Here is a 22,855-nt window from a genome sequence, read left to right on the forward strand (position 1 = left end):
TCTCCGTCTCCCAGCAGATAGTGGATGTGCATCTTCCCACTGGGAATTGCTTTGATTTGAAAAGGAGAAAAGGTAAATTAATTTGCCTCGCTGTCTTGCGGTAATGCCAAATGGTCCCTCCCCCAGTTGAGAATTCCTGAGGTGATTTCCCTGGTCCCTCAGAGGTGTGCCTTGGTTCGGTAGCTGGTTTTCAGCTGGCGTGGATTTAACTGAAATGTGGTGGGTGCAGGAAGCTGAGAGCGGAGGTGACTGCACATGCCTTCTCCACCCGCAGTCAGAGACCATCTCTGTACTTAACCAGGTTAAGGCTGGGCTCAGATATGTTTAAAAAAAATATATATATAATATAATAAAACTACAGAGATAGGAGGGGTTTTTTGTGTAGGACTTCCTCCTCCCCCCCCCCCCCCCCCCCCCCCGTCTCTGTGCTTGGCGCACCATTCCGACATTTGTCCCACTCTGTGGAAGGTCGAGGGACATGGGCAGCCTGGCTGGTTGAGCAGCCTCTATAGACTAGGCCCCGCTCTGAAGCTTTTTCACTGCGATAGACCTCAATGGTGTTTCAAATGCTTTCTTTAGGCTGCCCTCTACAGAATTGTTGGTTCAGTGCGTGTATCTAGCTATGCATCCAAGTTGTGCGTCCAGTTTTTGGATGCTTAAGCGGGTCTAGTAGTCTGTGCGTCCAAGTTAAGCAGCACCTTAAGTAGCCGTCAGCTTACTTGTGCCCGCAAGTTGAGCTTACCTGTGTGCTTACGGTTTTAAAATGCCTATCCTAGGGCTGCCTAGGTGTGGGACGTCTTTAAAAAAAATAATTAATTAATTAATTAATTTAACAATAAACACATGCCTCTGGTCGCTGATCTGCACACTGCCAGCCTAATGGCGCCTATATCTAAGAAACCTAAGGGCCTTTCTCTTTGTACTTCCTTTCTTATTCGGGGGCATCTCAGCCAGGAGTGCCCACTGACTTTGTGCCAGTGCTGTTTGGAAGCTCTGGGAGACTTATCTTTATTTATTTAAAGTTTTTCTATACCGGCATTCATGATTAAAAATCACATCATGCTGGTTTACATATAACAGGGGGAGTGAGTCAAATAACAGAACATTAACAAGTGCGAAGGTCGTAAAGTTACATTAGAACAGGGTAAAGTCTAACTGTGGGAAGAATTGGAGCAAGAAAAATGATCAGTTAAGGAATAAATATTTACATTATATTGTGAAGTCTTCTTAGGGGATGTAGTTGTCATTCAAACGGAATCTGGGGAAGGCTTGCTTAAACAGCCAAGTCTTGAGCCTTTTTCTGAAAGTGGGTAGGCATGGTTCTTGTCTCAGATCCGGGGGAATAGAATTCCATATTGATGGTCCGGCTGTGGAGAATGCTCGGTCTCTAAAAGTTAAATGGTGAGTAGCTTTGGTTTGAGGGACGAGAAGTGATCCTTTATAAGCTTCTCTGATGGGTCTAGTGGAGATGTGACGTCTGAGTGGGATTTGTAGGTCAAGCATAGCATGGTGTTGGATAGCTTTGTAGATGATGGTGATGGATTTGTGGATAATTCTAAAGTGTATTGGCAGCCAGTGTAAGTTCTTCAGAATGGGGGATATGTGATTTCTTCTCCTCGTGTTAGTCAGAATTCTCGCAGCCGAGTTCTGGAGCATCTGAAGGGGTTTGGATGCGGAAGGGAGTCCAAGTAAGATAGAGTTACAATAGTCTATCTTAGAAAAAATTACTGCTTGAAGTACCGTTCTGAAGTCTCGCAGGTGAAGGAGAGGTTTGATTCTCTTCAGAACCTGTAATTTATAGAAGCCATCTTTTGTTGTTTGTTTGAAGTATTTTAAGTTGAGATGGTTGTCAATAATAACTCCTAGGGAAATCTTCATCAGATTTCCCTAGGCCTGGTTCTTCCCAGCTGGATGTTGGTCTGGGTAAAGACTATTCAGGTGGGCACCTGATTTTGGACCTCCCCTAACTGATTCGTGAGCAGGGGACGGTGGCTCAGTGAATGCGCCTCAGGTACCTCCTGATAGAATTTTTTAGTGTTTGCAATCTCGTCTCAGCCCTGTCTAATGTTCCCAATGTAGAATTGCCAGTATGGTCCTTGCCTGGACCTGCTGTTAAAGGCTGGAATCCTCCTAGAGCGGGACTGTCCGATGGAGATCCGGATAGCACAAATGATGCCGATCCTGACTTTTAAGGATGGTGAAATTTTTCCTGGACTAGAACCGTATAGGACTATGTGATTGTTCTTTCATAGAGATGAACTACCAGCTCTTGTTTTCCCAGACCTTGAAAATGCTCGGAGTCCTCAGACAGATGTGACTAAGCCAGAGAAAAATCCCATTTTGATTTCCTTGCATAAAGCAGTGAGAGGCCATTCAATAATTGATTGCTCTTAAATGGGGTGCCCCAGAGGCTAGTTTCAAAGGGCGTCATATTTTGGAAGGCCTATACTCCTTGTATCCGAAAGTTGATGCACTTGTGTGTGCAGTCTCAGAGCAGAACACTATTCCTGTGGAAGGAGGAGCGGCCTTGAAGGATGATCATGATAGAATTGGAATTATGCTTAAGCAGGCATTTGCAGCAGTGGCAATGACTTTGCAAATAGCTTCTTCTTGTTCCCCAGTAGCTCGCTTCTCTCTAATTCTCTCTCAAGAAGTTGCTGACTCTGGGGTGAATTCCAGGGCAATTATGGAGCCAGCGGCTGCGATTTGGTCTGCCCTTTGGCCAGAGTGGCTTCGATAACAAGCGGCCAGACGTCTGTTATCGTTGAGAAATTGGTTGGCTGAATAGACCTCCAAGGCTAACCTAATGAAATTGCCCATTAAAGGCTCACTCTTGTTTGAGAGTGGGGTGAATCATCTGCTCTTCGATTACCAGAGAATAAGAAGAAGATGCCACGCTCGTTTAGACCCTTTAAGAGGAGCGACCTTTTGATAGATCTCAGTCCTTCCATCCCAGGCAGCCCAGCGGGGCATCACCACCGGTCGTCCCCCCTCCATCAGTCCTGACCATTCAGGACTTTCAGGAGGAGTTAGATTGCAGGGTGCAGTCTGCGGTTCTTAAGGCTTTCCAGAGCATTGAGCTACCAGTGCCACCGGCCCCATACCGATGCCCGAGCCTCCACCCTCAATGCTAGCACCCCTGCTGGAGTGTCTGGACGATGTTGTGGGCACCCTTCCGACACAGCCGGTGCCAGAGGGACCATCTGTTCCCCCACCAATACTCCCCACCAGAGTGATCCCGATTCTCGGGTCCTCAGAGGAGGAAGATATGGCCAGTACTGTGTTCCCAGACCACAGTTCCCTGAGCCCTTGCCAGGTCCTTCCAGCCTACCAAGGCCTCTGGTCCCCCCGATACCTGGGGAACCGTCGATACTTAGAGCGCCTTCGAGGCCTCCAAAGCCATTGGAGCCCAGGCTTGATACCCCTCAAGGGTTTCACCCACGGCATCCTCCTCCCAATGAGGAGGGGCCTTACGATCCTTGGGTTGATTACTTCATGGATTCGTCCTCTGTTTATTCGAACAACCCCCTCTCTGTGCCTTCTCCACCAGAGGAACGGTGCTGGTCGTCCGTCCCCCCCCCCCCCCCCCCCCCCCCCCCCCCCCCCCCCCCCCCCCCCCCCCCCCCCCCCCCCCCCCCCCCCCCCCCCCCCGAGGACTTGTCCTTTGCGGGGTTTGTTCGGGGCATGGCTGAAGCCATTCCTTTTCAGATGCTTACAGAGGAGGATGCGCAGCATAAGATGCTGGAAGTGCTCCAGTTCACTCTAAGGAGATTGTGGCAGTTCCTATACACATTATTTTTAAAGACCACCTCCTCCGCATGTGGGAGCACCCCATTTCTATTTCCCCCGTCAATAGAAAGGCCGACGCCACATACTTGGTGCAGCAGGCTGTGGGGATTGACAAGCGGCACCTGCACCAGTTGGTGGTCGCGGAGTCCGCTTTAAAAAAAAAAAAGGCCCAGCACTCCCGCACCCATGCCTCTGTCCCTCCGGGTTGTGAGCATAGGGAGCTCGATGTCCTGGGCAGGAAAGTCTTTCAAGGCACCATGCTGGTGGCCTGCGTCGCTGCCTATCAGCTTGATACGACTCAATATAACCACAATCTCCAGGGGCCACCCTTGCCAACAGCAGGTGCCCAGGCCTCAAACAGCCCCCCAACAAGCCTCAGCCACAGGCTTTTGACTGGTGGCAAGGGAGCGAAGATCAATTGACCGTACCTGTGACATCGGATTCCCCGGTCAGAGGCAGGCTCTTGAGCTTCACCCATCGCTGGGAAAAGATCATGTCGGACTGCTGGGTCCTTACTATCATCTGTGAGAGGTACCATCTAAACTTCAGTTGGCTCCTGGAGACCTCTCCCCCATGTCTATCGTGGGCTTTGTCCGCCCACCATGTCATACTTCAGAAGGAACTCGCCCCCTGGGTTTTGCCTCCTTCCAGCAGATGGAGACAGAGAAATGTTTGCAGACACTGCCTCTTAACCCTGTGTGCCACCTGCAGCTCCTCAGTAATTCTCTGTCTCCAGCAGATGGAGAAGGTGCAAAACCCTGCAGTTCTGTACCTAGTTTTAGAGAATGAGCAGGGCTTGGGGAACCTTCCAATGCTCATGGATGTGCACTGATCCTTGCCAGGGGTAACAATTGGTAGTCCAGTTCCCTCACCTCAGGAGCCTGAAGAGAAGCCTTCAGATAAGCTGTTTTTGTAACTGGTTGCTAAAGTTATTGGCGGGGCCGGGGGGGGGGGGGGGGGAGAGAGAGAAGGGAAGTCTGTTTTTTGGGGGGTTTTTTTCCCTGTTAGCTTATCGGAGCTGTTTCCCGTTCATGGCAGACAGTTTTCAGGGAGGTAGGCTTTCGGTGTACAGGCTTTCTTTGGGGGAGTCTCCTGGGTATGTGCCGGTTCTGCAGTGTGCCATGTGGTCAGCCGATTGCAGCCATGCTGGGGGCCGGCAGATATGCTGCTTGTGGAGAGAAAGTGCCATGCACCTTTCTCGGGTCGGCCACTGTCATCGATGCCTCTCCGGCGAAGAAGGCAATTCAGCAGGGACTGTGGCTGCTTCTTCCTCACAGTGGGGGTTTGGCGGGTCTGGAGCTGCTGTGCGGAAGGCCGAGGTGGCCATTTTGGATTCTTGGCTAAATCACAGCGTGCAGCAGTGGGAGGAGGATCTCTCTCCTGTTCTCTCTCTCCCGCTGATTTTTCCATGGCAGAGGCTTCTCTGGAGGAGGATTTACAAGGTTCTTCCCCCTTCTTGCCAGAATTTGTGGTGCTTATGCACCAAGCCTTTTTAGCCCGTCAGGCCGAAGAGCAGTCTGGTGCTTAGCAGAGAAAGTCAAACCTCCCTCCCAAAAAGAGACCCAGATTTATGGGGCTGTAGGGGCCACTAGGGTCCGGAGAGCCCTTGGTCCTTCTGGGTCTGGGGCCGCCGAGGAGGGTTCCTCGGAGGATTCAGATTGGGACCTGCCGTCTGGGGGTGGTTCTCCCAATGCGGAAACTTCTCATTTTCCGCAGGATCCGGAGGAGGACACAGGAAAGATTCAGGCAATGGAAGGCGATGATCCCAAGGTGGTTCGCTTTTTTCAAAGAGGAACCTGGGGCCCTTGATTCCGCCAGTTCTGGCTGAATTAGGAATTTATTTCGCAAGCCCATCTTGACCAGGAGGATGTAGATCCGGTTATGACTGGCTTGAGGGGTCCAGCCAAGACTTTCCCTTTTCACAAGTCCGTTAATGAGCTGGTGGTCAGGGAGTGGGATATTCCGGAGACTGGCCTTAAATTTGACAGAGCCATGGACAAGCTCTATTCTCTGCCTGAAGACATCCTGGAGCTCTTGGTGCCGAAGATGGATGCTTCGGTCTCAGCAGTGATGACCACCATTCTGGTGGCAGGCTTAGCAGCCCTAAAGGATTTGCAGGACATGAAGATTGAGGTACATCTTAAAATGATCTTTGAGATGTCTGCTCTTAATATCTGCATGGTTGTCTGCAGCAGCTTTATGCTCCGAGCCAGTTTAATATGGGTACAACAGATGCAAAGTAACAGGGATTTGTCGCCCCAGGAATCTAAACAGGCGGAATGGCTGGAGGCCACGGTAGCTTATGGGGCTGATGCATTGTATGACCTTATTCGCACCTCTTCTAGAACTTTGATGTCTTCTGTATCAGCTAGGAGACTTCTGTGGTTGCGAAACTGGTCAGTGGCCAACCCGTTGAAGGCTCAACTAGGGGCGTTGCCTTTTAAGGGCAAAGATTTTGTTTGGAGAAGACTTGGAGCAATTGATAAAACATTTGGCGGCGATAATTTTATTTATTTATTTAAAATCTTTTCTGTACCATCGCTAAGATATATACCATCGCAACGGTTACATGTAGGCACATAAGTAATGTTGGAGTAAGCGTACTATAGTACATTCTAACAGGTGCCATTAAGTTTCGGTTACATTAAATCATCAAAATACGCATAAATGTTTAGTGATGTAGGTTCTGGCCAGGTGCACCTGGAAGGTACTTTACAGGTAAAAAAAAATCATTTCTTGTGTTTTATTACTTTAGTTGTGTGCTAAATTTGATAAAATATTGTAATGCACATTTTTGAGAATAGTGCTGGTGCTCTTCTGTTTATTCCAGTATATTTTCTATTCTCCGGTCTCTTTATAAAAGGCTTGTTTAAAAAGCCATGTCTTTAGACTTCTCTTGAATGTTTTGGGGTCTCTCTGTAATCTGGTCTCCAAAGGCATTGCATTGTGTTCCAGAGTGTGGGTCCTGCTAAAAACAATGCCCTTTCTCTTACCTGGATTAGTCTCGCTGTCTTGACTGAGGGAATGGTTAAGAGAGCTTTGTTTGCTGAACGAAGGTTCCTATGTGGGACGTGTACCCATAGTGCAGTGTTTAGCCAGTCCGCTTTTTCATCATGTATTAGTTTATGTATGGTAAGAATATAAGAACATGCCATACTGGGTCAGACCAAGGGTCCATCAAGCCCAGCATCCCGTTTCCAACAGTGGCCAATCCAGGCCATAAGAACCTTGCAAGTACCCAAAAACTAAGTCTATTCCATGTTACCGTTGCTAGTAAAGCGGTGGTTATTATCTAAGTCAACTAAATTAATAGCAAGTAATGGACTTCTCCAAGAACTTATCCAATCCTTTTTTTAAACACAGCTATACTAACTGCACTAACTACATCTTCTGGCAACAAATTCCAGAGTTTAATTGTGCGATGAGTGAAAAAGAACTTTCTCCGATTAGTTTTAAATGTGCCATATGCTAATTTCATGGAGTGCCCCCTAGTCTTTCTATTATCTGAAAAAGTAAAAAACCGATTCACATCGACCCGTTCTAGACATCTCATGATATTAAACACCTCTATCATATCCCCCACAGCAGTCTCTTCTCCAAGCTGAAAAGTCCTAACCTCTTTAGTCTTTCCTCATAGGGGAGCTGTTCCATTCCCCTTATCATTTTGATAGCTCTTCTCTGTACCTTCTCCATCGCAATTATATCTTTTTTGAGATGCGACCAGAATTGTACAGTATTCAAGGTGCGGTCTCACCATGGAGCGATACAGAAGGCATTATGACATTTTCCGTTTTATTCACCATTCCCTTTCTCATAATTCCCAACATTCTGTTTGCTTTTTTGACTGCCGCAGCACATTGAACCGACGATTTCAATGTGTTATCCATTGACGCCGAGATCTCTTTCTTGGGTAGTAGCACCTAATATGGAACCTAACATTGTGTAACTATAGCATGGGTTATTTTTCCCTATATGCATCACCTTGCACTTGTCCACATTAAATTTCATCTGCCATTTCGATGCCAAATTTTCCAGCCTCACAAAGTCTTCCTGCAATTTATCACAATCTGCTTGTGATTTAACTACTCTGAACAATTTTGTATCATCTGCAAATTTGCTTACCTCACTTGTCGTATTTCTTTCCAGATCATTTATAAATATATTGAAAAGTAAGGGTCCCTATACAGATCCCTGAGGCACTCCACTGCCCACTCCCTTCCACTGAGAAAATTGTCCATTTAATCCTACTGTTTCCTGTCTTTTAGCCAGTTTGTAATCCACGAAAGGACATCGCCACCTATCCCATGACTTTTTATTTTTCCTAGAAGCCTCTCATGAGGAACTTTGTCAAATGCCTTCTGAAAAATCCAAGTACACTACATCTACCGGTTCAATTTTATCCACATGTTTATTAACTCCTTCAAAAAAGTGAAGCAGATATGTGAGGCAAGACTTGCCTTGGGTAAAGCCATGCTGACTTTGTTCCATTAAACCATGTCTTTCTATATGTTCTGTGATTTTGATGTTTAGAACACTTTCCACTATTTTTCCTGGTACTGAAGTCAGGCTAACCGGTCTGTAGTTTCCCGGATCGCCCCTGGAGCCCTTTTTAAATATGGGGGTTACATTAGCTATCCTCCAGTCTTCAGGTACAATGGATGATTTTAATGATAGGTAACAAATTTTTACTAATGGGTCTGAAATTTCATTTTTTAGTTCCTTCAGAACTCTGGGGTGTATACCATCCGGTCCAAGTGATTTACTACTCTTCAGTTTGTCAATCAGGTCTACCATATCTTCTAGGTTCACTGTGATTTGGTTCAGTCCATCTGAATCATAACCCATGAAAACCTTCTCCAGTATGGGTACCTCCCCAATATCCTCTTCGGTAAACACCGAAGAAAAGAAATCATTTAATCTTTCTGTGATGGCCTTATCTTCTCAGTGCCCCTTTAACCCCTCGATCATCTAACGGTCCAACTGACTCCCTCACAGGCTTTCTGCTTCAGATACATTTTAAAAAGTTTTTACTGTGAGTTTTAGCCTCTACGGCCAACTTCTTTTCAAATTCTCTCTTAGCCTGTCTTATCAGTATCTTACATTTAACTTGCCAATGTTTATGCATTATCCTATTTTCTTCTGTTGGATCCTTCTTCCAATTTTTGAATGAAGATCTTTTGGCTAAAATAGCTTCTTTCATCTCCCCTTTTAACCATGCTGGTAATCGTTTTGCCTTCTTTCCACCTTTCTTAATGTGTGGAATACATCTGGATTGTGCTTCTAGGATGGTATTTTTTAACAATGACCACGTCTCTTGCACACTTTTTACTTTTGTAGCTTCTCCTTCAGTTTTTTTAAACTATTTTTCTCATTTTATCAAAGTTTTCCTTTTGAAAGTTTAGCACAAGAGCCGTGTATTTGCTTACTGTCCCCCTTCCAGTCATTAAATCAAATTTGATCATATTATGATCACTATTGCCAAGCGACCCCCACCACAGTTACCTTTCTCACCAAATCCTGTTCTCCACTGAGAATTAGATCTAAAATTGCTCCCTCTCTCGTCGGTTCCTGAACCAATTGCTCCATAAAGCTATCATTTATTCCGTCCAGGAACGTTATCTCTCTAGCGTGTCCTGATGATACATTTGCCCAGTCAATATTGGGGTAATTGAAGTCTCCCATTATTACCGCACTACCAATTTGGTTAGCTTCCCTAATTTCTCTTAGCATTTCACTGTCAGTCTCACCATCTTGACCAGGTGGACGGTAATATACTCCTATCACTATAGTCTTTCCCGACACACAAAGGATTTCTACCCATAAAGATTCAATTGTGCATTTAGTCTCATGCAGGATGTTTATCCTGTGGACTCTATGCCATCCCAGACATAAAGCACCACACCGCCTCCCGGGTGCTCCTCTCTGTCATTGCGATATAATTTGTACCCCGGTATAGCACTGTCCCATTGGTTGTCCTCCTTCCACCATGTCTCTGAGATGCCAATTAAGTCTGTCGTCATTCACTGCTATACATTCTAATTCTCCCATCTTACTTTTTAGACTTCTGGCATTAGCATACAAACATTTCAAAGTTTGTTTTTTGTTTGTATTTTCATTCTGCTTTTTAATTAATAGGGATAAGTTAGAATTTTTTAGCTCATGTGAGTTTTTAGTTACAGGCATTTGGACTACTTTTCTTATTATTGGAACCTCACTGTCGGGATGCCCTAATTCTAATGCATCATTAGTATCCTTTGAAGATACCTCTCTCCGAATCATGCACTGCTGAGTGACTGTCTGCTTTCCCCTTTGTTCTAGTTTAAAAGCTGCTCTATCTCCTTTTTAAAGGTTAGTGCCAGCAGTCTGGTTCCACCCTGGTTAAGGTGGAGCCCATCCCTTCGGAAGAGACTCCCCCTTCCCCAAAAGGTTCCCCAGTTCCTAACAAAACTGAATCCCTCTTCCTTGCACCATTGTCTCATCCACACATTGAGACTCCGGAGCTCTGCCTGCCTCTGGTGACCTGCGCGTGGAACAGCAAGCATTTTAGAGAATGCTACCCTGGAGATTCTGGATTTAAGCTTTCTACCTAAGAGCCTAAATTTGGCTTCCAGAACCTCCCTCCCACATTTTCCTATGTCGTTGGTGCCCACATGTACCACGACAGCCGGCTCCTCCCCAGCACTGTCTAAAATCCTATATAGGTGATGCATGAGGTCCGCCACCTTCGCACCAGGTAGGCATGTTACCAGGCGATCCTCACACCAACCAGCCACTCAGCTGTCTACATTCCTAATAATCGAATCACCAACTATGACGGCCAACCTAACCCTTCCCTCCTGGGCAGTAGGCCTTGGGGAGATATCCTCGGTACGAAAGGACAGTGCATCACCTGGAGACGCAGGTCCTTGCTACAGGATCCTTTCCTGCTACACCAGGTTAATGCTTTCCAATCATGAAACCTTCTTCCTCCAAGGCAGCACAAAGGCTGCCAGTCTGAAGTTGGGACTTGGCTACTATGTTCCTGAAGTTCTCATCTATATACCTCTTTGTCTGCCTCAGCTCCTCCAGGTCTGCCACTCTAGCCTCCAGAGATTGGACTCGTTCTCTGAGAGACAGGAGCTCTTTGCATGCACACGTACAACTTCTCACCGGTGGGTAAAAAATCATACATCATACAAAACATACAGAATCATCCCCATTACGACATCACCATTGAATCAACTTCTAGGCCTCACGCTACTCTCAGTAACTCTCATCAATGCGCAATCCTTAACTAAGAAGACACACATCCTCAATGATTACCTCTTGGATAGCAACCCAGACATCTGTGCCATCACAGAAACCTGGTTAAAAAACTCGGACATTGCCTTAACCAATCAACTACCAATTCAGACATACGACATCTTCACCTTCCACAGACTCAAAAAAAGAGGAGGCGGACTTCTTCTAGCCACAAAGAAAGAACTCAGATTGACCGCTCATACTATCAAGACAGAATCCAAATTAGAATTGGGTCTAGTCAAATCTAAACACCTACAAATTCTGTTAGTCTACGCTCCCCCGGGAGTTCTAGAAACGGACCCATCACCCCTCGTAGAATCCATAGTGAAACATATTAATGCAGACCTTCCAACAATAATTATGGGGGATTTCAACCTCCACACGAATGCAATTCCTCGCTCTACCAACTGTGAAGCTCTCCTCACCACCCTCGGCGCAATGGGATTCACTCAGACCATCAACAACCCCACACATAAAGCTGGTCACACCCTGGATCAAATATTCATCAATTCTAATTTCACTTGCACAACAGAACCTTCCTGTACCCCAATCCCTTGGTCAGATCATTTCCTAATAGAATCTTCCTTTTCCACACACAAACAGACACACACCTCTCCACACACCTGTACCATTCAATATAGGAAAGCATGTCCTTCTGACATACTCGGCGATCAGCTATCCAAAGAATTCTCCAACCTAGACCTAGCTAATCCTGACTCAGCTCTATCCTCTTGGCAAAAGATTACAGAAACAGTCGCAAACAAATGGTGTCCATTAATCTCCAAATCAATCAACCCAACAAAAAAGGGAAACCAACCTTGGTTCTGCTCGGAACTGAAACAAATGAAACAGGACTTACGCCAGAAAGAAAATAGATGGCGCAAAACCCCAAACAAAACAACCCTCTCATCATACAAGGGACTCTTAAATCACTACAGGACCGCCATTCTACAGAAAAAGAAGGAATACTATGCAAACAAAATACACCATTTTCAATATGATGCTCAGGCCCTTTTCGCTTACGTATCACAAATCACTAAATCAACCTCACCACCTATTCCAGATGAACAAGCTCTCTCAAAAGCTATCGAACTCGCTTCCTACTTCCAACAGAAGATCTTAAATACCCTCGCCCTCCTTCCTACTAATACAACTCCCATCAAGTCAGGTGAGAATTCCAATTCTCTAAATAGACCCAAATTTGACTGTTTCGAATCAATCTCCACCAAAGAGATTGAATCCCTTCTAAAAAAATTGAAACCTGCTAGCCATCCAGCTGACAATATCCCATCGAGATTCCTGCTTCTCATCCCAAACTTGATCTCAGGACCTCTGACCAGCATAATAAACAGCCTCCTATCCCAAGGAAGCTACCCAGACATCCTAAAAACCGCTTCACTCAAGCCCCTCCTCAAGAAACACAATTTGGACCCAAATGTACCAGCAAATTTCAGACCCATCTCTAACCTCCCTTTCGTCGCTAAACTAACGGAGAAACTGGTAAACACACAGCTTTCTGACTACCTGGAAGACCACAAGATCTTATACCCTTCGCAATATGGTTTCCGTAAATCACGCAACACTGAAACCCTCCTCATCTCACTAACAGACCATATTATTATGGGGTTAGATAAAGGACACTCCTTCTTACTAGTCTTGTTAGATATTTCGGCGGCTTTTGACACCGTCAATCACACCATCCTGTTGGATCGCCTAGCAGATATCGGCATCTCTGGATCTGCGTACAATTGGTTCAAGTCCTTCCTCAGCAATAGGACTTACAAAGTCAAAATCAATAATAAAGAGTCACCCCTAACAAAATCTAATCTTGGCGTACCACAAGGATCTTCTTTATCCCCAACCCTCTTCAACATATACCTCCTCCCCCTCTGCCAAATGTTAACAGATCTCAACCTAATTCATTATCTGTACGCAGACGACGTACAGATTCTAATCCCCATAACAGAATCAATCTCAAAAGCGCTCACCCATTGGAATAACTGCCTACTTTCCATCACCAATCTACTCAACAGTTTAAACTTGGTCCTTAACGCTTCTAAGACAGAGCTTCTCCTCATCTCCTCAATGACAACAATATCCACCAACCTACACCACTCGACTCTCACATCACATGTAAGCAGGTTAGAGATCTTGGGGTGATTCTAGATAACCGACTAAACCTAAGGAAAATGGTCAATACTACAATGAAAGACTGCTTTTACAGATTACAGGTTCTAAAACGACTTAAACCTCTCTTATTCTTCCACGACTTCAGGACAGTCCTCCAAGCGCTACTGTTCACCAAAATAGACTACTGCAGCGCACTTCTACTAGGACTTCCCAAATCCGCTACTAAACCTCTGCAGATGATTCAAAATGCGGCAGCAAGATTGTTAACCAGTACCAGCCGCTACGATCACATATCACCAATTCTCAGGAAACTACACTGGTTACCAGTAAATTACAGAATTCTATACAAATCGATTACCTTAATCCACAAAACCATCCATCATCAACTTCAACTTGACCTGGAAATACCTTTCAAACTCTACTCTTCTATCAGACCAACTAGAGACATTTACAAAGGCACTCTTAATGTTCCCCCTACTAAAGCCACACGCCTCGCTATAACCAAAGACAGAGCCTTTTCGATAGCAGGCCCATCGATCTGGAACAGTATCCCATCAAACCTCAGACTGGAGCCATGCCTTTTATCTTTCAGAAAAAGTCTTAAAACCTGGCTCTTTCAACAAGCCTTCCCTGAACCACCAGACAATCACTAGTTGGCCTTCATTCCTACCCGGTCTGGCACTCCGTTTCTCAAAGAAAAAATAAATGGACTCTGAGACATTCAGGTTAAAGCACCGTCCTTAAGTTTTTAACTTGTACACTCTATGGTAAAAATTTTTACCGGCCTATCTTCTTTCCAGCTTGTTACAAGCATCCAAGTTCTCTCCCCCTGTTGATTGTAACTTTGACTTATTCCTACTTATTGTTATCTTTGGTTTACGTGAATCTGTTACTCTAGTTTTTCCCTTGTTAAATTGTAAACCGATCTGATATGGTAAATTTACTATGAAGGTCGGTATAAAAAACTGTTAAATAAATAAATAAATACATGTGACACTCTATGCAAAAGACTGGAAAGCCCCCCTCTTGCTGCTGGACATCTGCCTTCATCTCAATTTTGATCAGTTCCTAGTTAAGTTTTAGGTTGCTATGGGAGTAGGAATGTCTAACGTCCTTTAAATGTATTAGTGAATTCACTATATGTCTGGTAGTGGCCTACAGGGGTCTGATCAAACTCTCAATAAAGTGTGTTTTTTTTTTTTTGTTTTTTTTTTTTGTGAAAGTGGCACCTGCCTATAAATATGAGCTAGGGGTGGATGGGCGCGGGGTGGGAGGGTTGGGAAATACAATCAGTCTAACTTCAGTTAGTCAGTCAGAGTGACTCACTGCTCTTTTGATTAACAAATGTTGGTACCTATTCAAACCAAATCACACTACCTAAACACCTTTCCAAGCTGAGTAACTGAACTGAACTTTTCAACCTTTTTACTTAGGTATACACTGCTCCTAGCTTATTTCTAGCTTCTGGCTACTTTTTGGGTTTTGGGGTTTTTTTTTTTTTAAATACAAGCACTCCGTTCTGCTTACTAGCTGCCTTACAGACTTTTAAAAATAAACACGCTGCCTTATTGACTGACTATTTAAAAATAGTCTAACTTGTTTGTTCACTGCCTTACTGATTAATAAAAGCACAAACACAATAAATAAATAATCCCAAATAGTTAACTTTGCCCCAATACTTTAAAAAAAAAGGCAATGTCCCAAGCAAAAACTTACTGATTCCTTTCAGCCACCAGTCTTTGTTTATTCACTGCTTTTTATTTTATCCTTTGTTCTATGGGTAGCCAGTGAAGTTCGGCCAGAGTTTGTTATATGGTCTCTTCTTCTTTTTCCAGTTAGTATTCTAGCTGCTGTGTTTTGTAGAATTTGAAGTGGTCTTATTGTTGTATTTGGGAGTCCTAGTAAAAGTGCATTACAGTAATCGGTACTGGCGAAAACTAGTGCCTGAAGCACTGTTCTGAAATCTGCAAGAGTTATAGCAGTTTAAGTTTTCTGAGGATCATGAGTTTAGCGTAGCCTTCTTTTACTTTTAGCAATATGTGTTGTGTTAGATTAATTTCAGGGTCCATTATTCCAAAGTTCCGTACTTTTTTCGCTAGTTCTATTTTCTGGTTGTGTGAGTATTATTGGGGTTTGAATGATTTCGATATTTTTTCTTTCTAAGTGTAGAAATTCCGTTTTTTCAATGTTAATCACGAGTTCCATTTGGTTTAATATTTGTTTTATGATGTCTAGGTATATGTTAGCTAGGTTTAATGTTTATTCTATTGTGTCGTCAATTGGTATAATTAATTGAATATCATCTTCATAGATGTAATGTTTGATTCCTAATCCTGCTAGTAGATGGCATAATGGTAGTGGACAATGCTGATCCCTGCGGTACTCCTGTTTCAAGATTGAATTTGTCTGACAGTGTGCTGTTGATCTGAAATGGAAAGAACGTATTATTTAGATATGAGTTGAACCAATTTGTTTTGTGTAGTCCAATTTCTTCTAGTCTTAGTAGAATTTTATGGTTTACTGTGTCAAAGGCTGCTGATAGGTCTAACATTATTAGAATGTATTGTTTTCCACTGTCAAAACCTCTTAGGAAGTCTGTAAGTGAGAGGAGTAGTGTCTCGGAACTGTAGTGTTTGCGAAATTCATGTTATGATGGATATAGTACGTTGTTATCAAGGTGTTCCGTTAGTTGTTTCTGTAAAGTTTTTTTTCTATTAATTTGGCTAATAAGGCAAGATTTGAGACTGGGCGATAGTTATTCAGGATCAGGGGTCACTGTATTTTTTTCTATGATTGGTTTTATAATTGCACCTTTTAGTATATCTGGAATTGTTCCTTCCTTTAGGGATAGGTTTTTAATCTTAGCTAAGTTTGGGGAGACTGTGTTGGCTGCGTTTTTGATGTCGAATGTTGGTATTGTATCAATTTTGTGTGGAGCTGGGTTTAGATTTTTTAGTATGGATTCTCCTTCTAGCTCTGATATTTCAATGAATGAAGACCATTGAGTAATGTCTCTTTTTTGCAATTTAATTTCTTGTTTGGTGGTGTTTGGAAGTTTGGATCTTAAGTTTTTAATTTTGTCACTGAAGAATTTAGCTATTTTGTTGCATTTTGATTCTGGTAGACTTTGGGGTGATTCTTGTTTGTCATTGGTGAGATTTTCTACTATGGAGAATAAGGGTCTTGGGTTGTTAGCGAACTTTTCAATTTTGTTGCTGTAGTATTCTTTTTTAACTGTCAGGATTAAATGTTTGGAAAAGGCAAGACGTTTTCTGAATTTGGTTAGGGTTTCGGTTGTTTTGAGCTTTCTCCATTTTTTTTTTCTATTTTCCTGAGTTCTTTTTGTGTCTTACTTTTTCGTTGTGCCAGGGATTATCTTGTTTTGCTTCTTTTTTACACATTAGTTTGGGGTTTATTTCATCTGCTATCTTTTTGGTTGAGTCGAGCCATGCTTCCGTTGCGGAGCTGCAGTTTTTGTAGTCAATATTTGTAAGTTTTTCCTCTAGTTTGTCTTTTAGTTTTTCAATATTATAGGGTGGACGGTACTTGAATTCTATCGGGTTATGATTTAGTTTCATTTGTGGTTTAAGGAATTTAATGTTGGAATGAATCAAAAACTGATCTGACCCAAGGTATTTGAGTGTGGTTGATGAAGGTGAGATCGAGAGAGTGTCCCGCTTTGTGTGTTGAATTGTCTGTTATTAATGAGAAACCTAAAGCTGTCACGCTATTTTTACACCTTATACAGCAAGGGGTAATAGCGCGTCGAAAACACGCGGCCAACCCTCCCCGAAACTAATAGCGCTCACAACATGCAAATGCAGTGGAAATGCATGAATTTTCAGAAGGTGTTTGACAAAGTCCCTCATGAGAGGCTTCTACGAAAACTAAAAAGTCATGGGATAGGAGGCGATGTCCTTTCTTGGATTACAAACTGGTTAAAAGACAGGAAACAGAGAGTAGGATTAAATGGTCAATTTTCTCAGTGGAAAAGGGTAAACAGTGGAGTGCCTCAGGGATCTGTACTTGGACCGGTGCTTTTCAATATATATATATATATATATATATATATATATATATATATAAATGATCTGGAAAGGAATAAGACGAGTGAGGTTATCAAATTTGCGGATGATACAAAATTATTCAGAGTAGTTAAATCACAAGCAGACTGTGATAGATTACAGGAGGACCTTGCAAGACTGGAAGATTGGGCATCCAAATGGCAGATGAAATTTAATGTGGACAAGTGCAAGGTGTTGCATATAGGGAAAAATAACCCTTGCCGTAGTTACATGATATTAGGTTCCATATTAGGAGCTACCACCCAGGAAAAAGATCTAGGCATCATAGTGGATAATACTTTAAAATCATCGGCTCAGTGTGCTGCAGCAGTCAAAAAAGCAAATAGAATGTTAGGAATTATTAGGAAGGGAATGGTTAATAGACCGGAAAATGTCATAATGCCTCTGTATCGCTCCATGGTGAGACCGCACCTTGAAAACTGTGTACAATTCTGGTCGCTGCATCTCAAAAAAGATATAGTTGCGATGGAGAAGGTACAGAGAAGGGCAACCAAAATGATAAAGGTGATGGAACAGCTCCCCTATGAGGAAAGACTGAAGAGGTTAAGGCTGTTCAGCTTGGAGAAGAGACGGCTGAGGGGTGATATGATAGAGGTCTTTAAGATAATGAGAGGTCTTGAACGAGTAGATGTGACTCGGTTATTTACACTTTCGAATAATAGAAGGACTAAGGGGCATTCCATGAAGTTAGCAACTAACACATTTAAGACTAATCGGAGAAAATACTTTTTCACTCAACGCACAATAAAGCTCTGGAATTTGTTGCCAGAGGAGGTGGTTAGTGCAGTTAGTGTAGCTGGGTTCAAAAAAGGTTTGGATAAGTTCTTGGAGATGAAGTCCATTAATGGCTATTAATCAATTATACTTAGGGAATAGCCACTGCTATTAATTGCATCAGTAGCATGGGTTCTTCTTAGTGTTTGGGTAATTGCCAGGTTCTTCTGGCCTGGTTTTGGCCTCTGTTGGAAACAGGATGCTGGGCTTGATGGACCCTTGGTCTGACCCAGCATGGCAATTTCTTATGTTCTTATGTTCTAAATGACCAACAGGTAAAATAAGATTCATACACTTAACATTATCTAGACATGTGTCTGAGGAGGATCAGGTTAGGCTGTGCATAAAAAGATGGGTAAAGTTGGGAGCGGGTCCTAGCGCATATGGTTTTAGTACTTCCTGCCAAAACCGAGAAACTCCTAAAGAATTGTGGGTTAGTCTCACTTGAGCTGGCACTGTAAACCACTGGCTTCCTCAATAATGCCAATACAAAATGTTGCCAAATTAAAACTTTGTGGAGATGGGGGAGTATGTAATCCAAGCCTCACTTTGGAATATATGGCAGACTAAACTGTTTAGTCTGGGGCTTCCGGAAACTTCAGTGCACAGCTGGAGTAAGGCTGCCAACTGTCTATCAATTCAAGGACTGCATGAGAGAGGATATCTTATTGGGTAAACAAAAAGATCTCTGTAAAATTAGAAATCTCAGCAAACACAAAGGTCTTAATTTCTCCAGAGTAATGTGATTATACTCTGGTTTAAAGTTTTTCCTATTTGTTTAGACTTCTGCCAGTTGTTTATTAATGATATTGATAAGCAGAAATGCATTGTTCCAGAATACTAAATTGGTTGCTAGGCACTTTAATGTCATGTTTATGCAAATGTTAGATTCTTATATTTATCTGGTCTTTTAAAATGCCACAAGTGAAGTAAATAGATACCTTCTTTAATGTGTAGGCTTCCTCTGAGGCACGACAAAAGGAAGACATCGCAAAAGAAGAACATGCCCAGCTGTTGTCAGAAATAAAATTACTTAAAATGGAAAAAGAAGATAGAATGCGCAACTTGGCTAGACTTCTTGTCATCCCTTCTTCCCATGTGTCAGATCAAGATCTTAGGGTAAGACTAAACTTATTGTAAATCAAACACCAGAACAGGGTTTGATTTAAAAAAAAAAAACAGGGGGATGACATCTATTTAGTAGAGATGTGCTTTGAGATCAAATTTCGTGTCTTGCTTCGTTTCGGGGGCTTCCCCCCCCCCGCGGGAATTTCGTTTTTCCTGCGGTTCGAGGTTTTTTTTCATGGGCTGTGATATTTGCTTTACTGCACACTGTGGCAGAATTAGTGCGCACTAAAGCAAAAATTATTTTACCGAAATTTCGGAAAAAATTAAATAGTTTTTCGGTTCTCCCGAACCATTCCGAATTAGGCAATTTCGTTGAATCTCATAATTGGTGTGCCACCTGTGACTCTTCAGTATTTCTCTGTCTCCAGCAGATGGAAGTGGTGCAAAACCTGTGGTTCTGTACCTGAGCCAAGAAAAGTAGAAAGAACTTCTGGGAAAGAGAGTAATTGTCTCTCAGGGAGTTGGGAGGTCCTGGTGGGACTATTTTCCCCCTGGTTCAAGGCAGGAACGAACAGAGGTTGGTGACTCCAAACCTGTGCTTCTTTGTGCGCCAGGGGTGATAGCTGGGAGACCAGTTCCCTCTCCACTCTCCAATCCTCAGGGATTTCCCCCTGTGTTTCCCTTCCCTGCAGCGAACAGTGAGTTAAAAAAAACCCAAAAACTTTTAAAGAACGGACAGCAGACGGCCAGAGGACACGGGCCCTCCTTGTTGCAGGACTGTTGCCCGTATGAGGCATTGCGCTTTGGGCAGTAAATTGTTTTGTCTAGGTTCGCCGTTCCCCCCCCCCCCCCCCCCCCCCCCCTTCCCCCAAGGTGTCTGTAGGCGCTTCTGGCATGCCTTGCCATGCTTTCCCTATGCTCTGTGGCAGCTGGTGCTTCGTGTGTGGGGAGAGACTCCCGCACCGCGGCAGGAATTTGCCATGCCTGACTCCACGGAGGGGAAGGACCCTCCGGCGCTCTGATGGTAGTTCCCAGCTCACAAGCCTCTGCAGGACCGTTTGCGGCTGCGTTTGAGCCTCGGGCCGACCCATTCCCATTTAGCGTGGGAACGGAGGCCATCTTGGGTGCTTTTCGCGTGGCGGAGGAGGCAGCGAAAGGGGGAGGGGAAACACACACACACACACCCCCCCCCGAACCACCATTCCCATTGTCGGAACAGCAGCTTTGAAAGATCTTCAGGATTGGAAACTGGAGGTCTCGACTCTTGGCAGCTGTCTACAGCAGTTATATGCTGCGGGCAAGCCTCCGGTGGGTGCAACAGTTGCAAAGTGCCCACGACCTCTCGCCCCCAGAGGCGTAGCAGGTGGAGAGATTGGAGGCAGCCGTGGCGTACGGCACAGACGCCCTGTATGACCTTCGCACTTCCTCCAGGAATATGGCCTCAGCGGTTTCGGTTCGCAGGCTCTTATGTCTCCGTAATTGGTCGGCTGACGTGTCGAAGGCTCAGCTCGAGGCCCTTGCATTTAAAGGGAAGCTCCTTTTTGGGGAGTACCTGGAACACCTGATTAAGAATCTGGGGGATGATAAGGTGCATAAGCTCCCGGAAGACAAACTGCGAGCTCCCAAGTGTTTCCTGACTCGTCCTAGCTACTGGAGTCAGCGACGTTTTCGTCAGAGCAGGGTCAATGCCAGCCCTCGGGAAGGACACATTCTTAGTCTCATTTCTTTCGTGGCCACAGACCAGCCAGGGAGGGTACCTCCCAAGGTGTCGGCAGTTTTAAGTCTACACAATGAGATACCACTGGCCCACTCCTTGGTTCCACACATCAGGCGCCGATTGGCTCTTTTCTACCAGTCGTAGGCCCACATCACGTCGGACCAGTGGGTTTTAAGCGTGACCCGTGAAAGTTACGCGTTAGTTTGCTTGCCCACTAAGATACCTGTTCCTGATGTCGCCCTGCGGTTCTCCTGCAAAGCAATAAGTTGTACAACAGACTCTTCAAAGACTCCAGGAGCTTGGGGCCATCTTGCCGGTCCTCATCCAGGAGCAGGGTCAAGGGAGGTACTCAATTTATTTCGTGGTACCGAAGAAGGAAGAAAGTTTCAGACCAATCATGGACTTGAAACATGTCAACCGAGCCCTGAGGGTGCCCCGGTTTCATATGGAAACCCTTCAGCCCATGATTGCGATGGTGCAAAAGGGAGAGTTCCTGGCATCTCTGGATCTAACAGAGGCATACTTCCATATAGGGATCTGCAGGGATATTCAGCGGTTTCTCAGATTTTTGATTCTTGATCAACATTTTCAGTTTTGCACCCTGCCTTTGGCCTGGTAACAAGCCCGAGGAGTTTCACCAAAGTAATGGTCATGGTGGAAGCGGCTCTGAGAGAGGAACGGGGTCTTAGTCCATCCCTACTTGGACAACTGGCTAATTCAGGTGAAAGAACAGCAGTGCTCTCAGGCAGTGGCATCTGTGCTCCTGCTACTACGCTCTCTGGGATGGGTTGTCAACCTAGCCAAGAGTCACCTGTCTCAGTCTCAAATTCTGGAGTTTCTGGGGGCCCGTTTCGATACTCGCCTGGGTAAGGTTTTCCTTTCAGAGCAGAGGATCCACAAGTTGCGCGCCCAAGTGTGACTCCTGTTGCAAACCAGAGTGCCAAGGGTCTGGGACTATCTCCAGGTTCTCGGCTCTATGGCTTCGACCTTGGAGCTGATACTGTGCGCATTCACACACATGAGACCACTGCAGAGTGCATTGCTCTCTCGCTGGAATCTGTTGTCAGAACAATTTCATCTCAAGTTCCTGCTTCCGGACGTCGCCAGATCCAGCCTTGAGTGCTGGATGACTTGGCCACTTGGAACGTGGGGTGGACCTTGAAGTTTTCAATTCCACCCGTTCTGAAAACAGGTTTATATTTATTAAGTTCGAAGGAGTGAGACTGGCAACTCCACAAGTGAATAAATGTTCATTTTTTACAGAGTCCCCCGACACGGTCCCGTGTTTCACGGTGGCTGCATCGGGAGGGACCACAAGTATTCAAGCAATCATTCTTAGCGGGTACATCCCAGCAGTCTGGACTGATCTTGGTACGTACAGGGAAAGGAAAATTAGTTTCTTACCTGATAATTTTCGTTCCTGTAGTACCAAGGATCAGTCCAGATGCCCGCCCAATGCGTACAAGTCCCGCTTGTCTGATTCTGTCAGTTTTCTCCTTTACAGATTTTATCAGGGCATCTTGTCAGATGTTTCATTGTTTTGTTATCAACAGTTCATTCTTGGTTCAGTAGTTCTTTGTTTCAGTGATTCTTCTTCAAATTGGTCTAGTCATTGGTTGTTATCCTATATTATATTTATTCTGCTTTGATATCGATTATACTGAGGGATCACAGGTGACACACCAGGGTATATGGGAGGTGCCTTTTCGGTTTCTCTCTGACTCCATCTGCTGGAAGGGAGACATAACCCAGCAGTCTGGACTGATCCTTGGTACTACAGGAACGAAAATTATCAGGTAAGAAACTAATTTTCCTTTCCTTTTCCTACTGACATTTTCTAAGGTCTCATTTATTTTGAGGGACTTTACTATCCCTAATGACATTTGCTTGTAGCATGGCAATTTTATCTTCACATTTCTGCAGGCTTTCATTGTTTAATATTACATCCTGACTTCAACTTAATGGTAGACTGAGCAGTTTAACTACAAAGCCGAGTAACATATCTGTGACA

At 44.3% G+C, this 22,855-nt stretch overlaps 1 protein-coding gene across 1 annotated transcript in view; it reads left to right on the forward strand.

Annotated features, from left to right (window-relative positions):
• The window catches only part of CENPE (centromere protein E), a 691,519-nt gene that overhangs the window by 148,558 nt on the left and 520,106 nt on the right, over window positions 1-22,855 (forward strand). The window contains 1 exon segment of the mRNA XM_029608709.1: window positions 19,017-19,178. Coding sequence (XP_029464569.1) covers window positions 19,017-19,178 — 162 coding nt within the window.

This window comes from Rhinatrema bivittatum, chromosome 1, assembly GCF_901001135.1.
Source record: "Rhinatrema bivittatum chromosome 1, aRhiBiv1.1, whole genome shotgun sequence".
NCBI lineage: Eukaryota > Metazoa > Chordata > Amphibia > Gymnophiona > Rhinatrematidae > Rhinatrema > Rhinatrema bivittatum.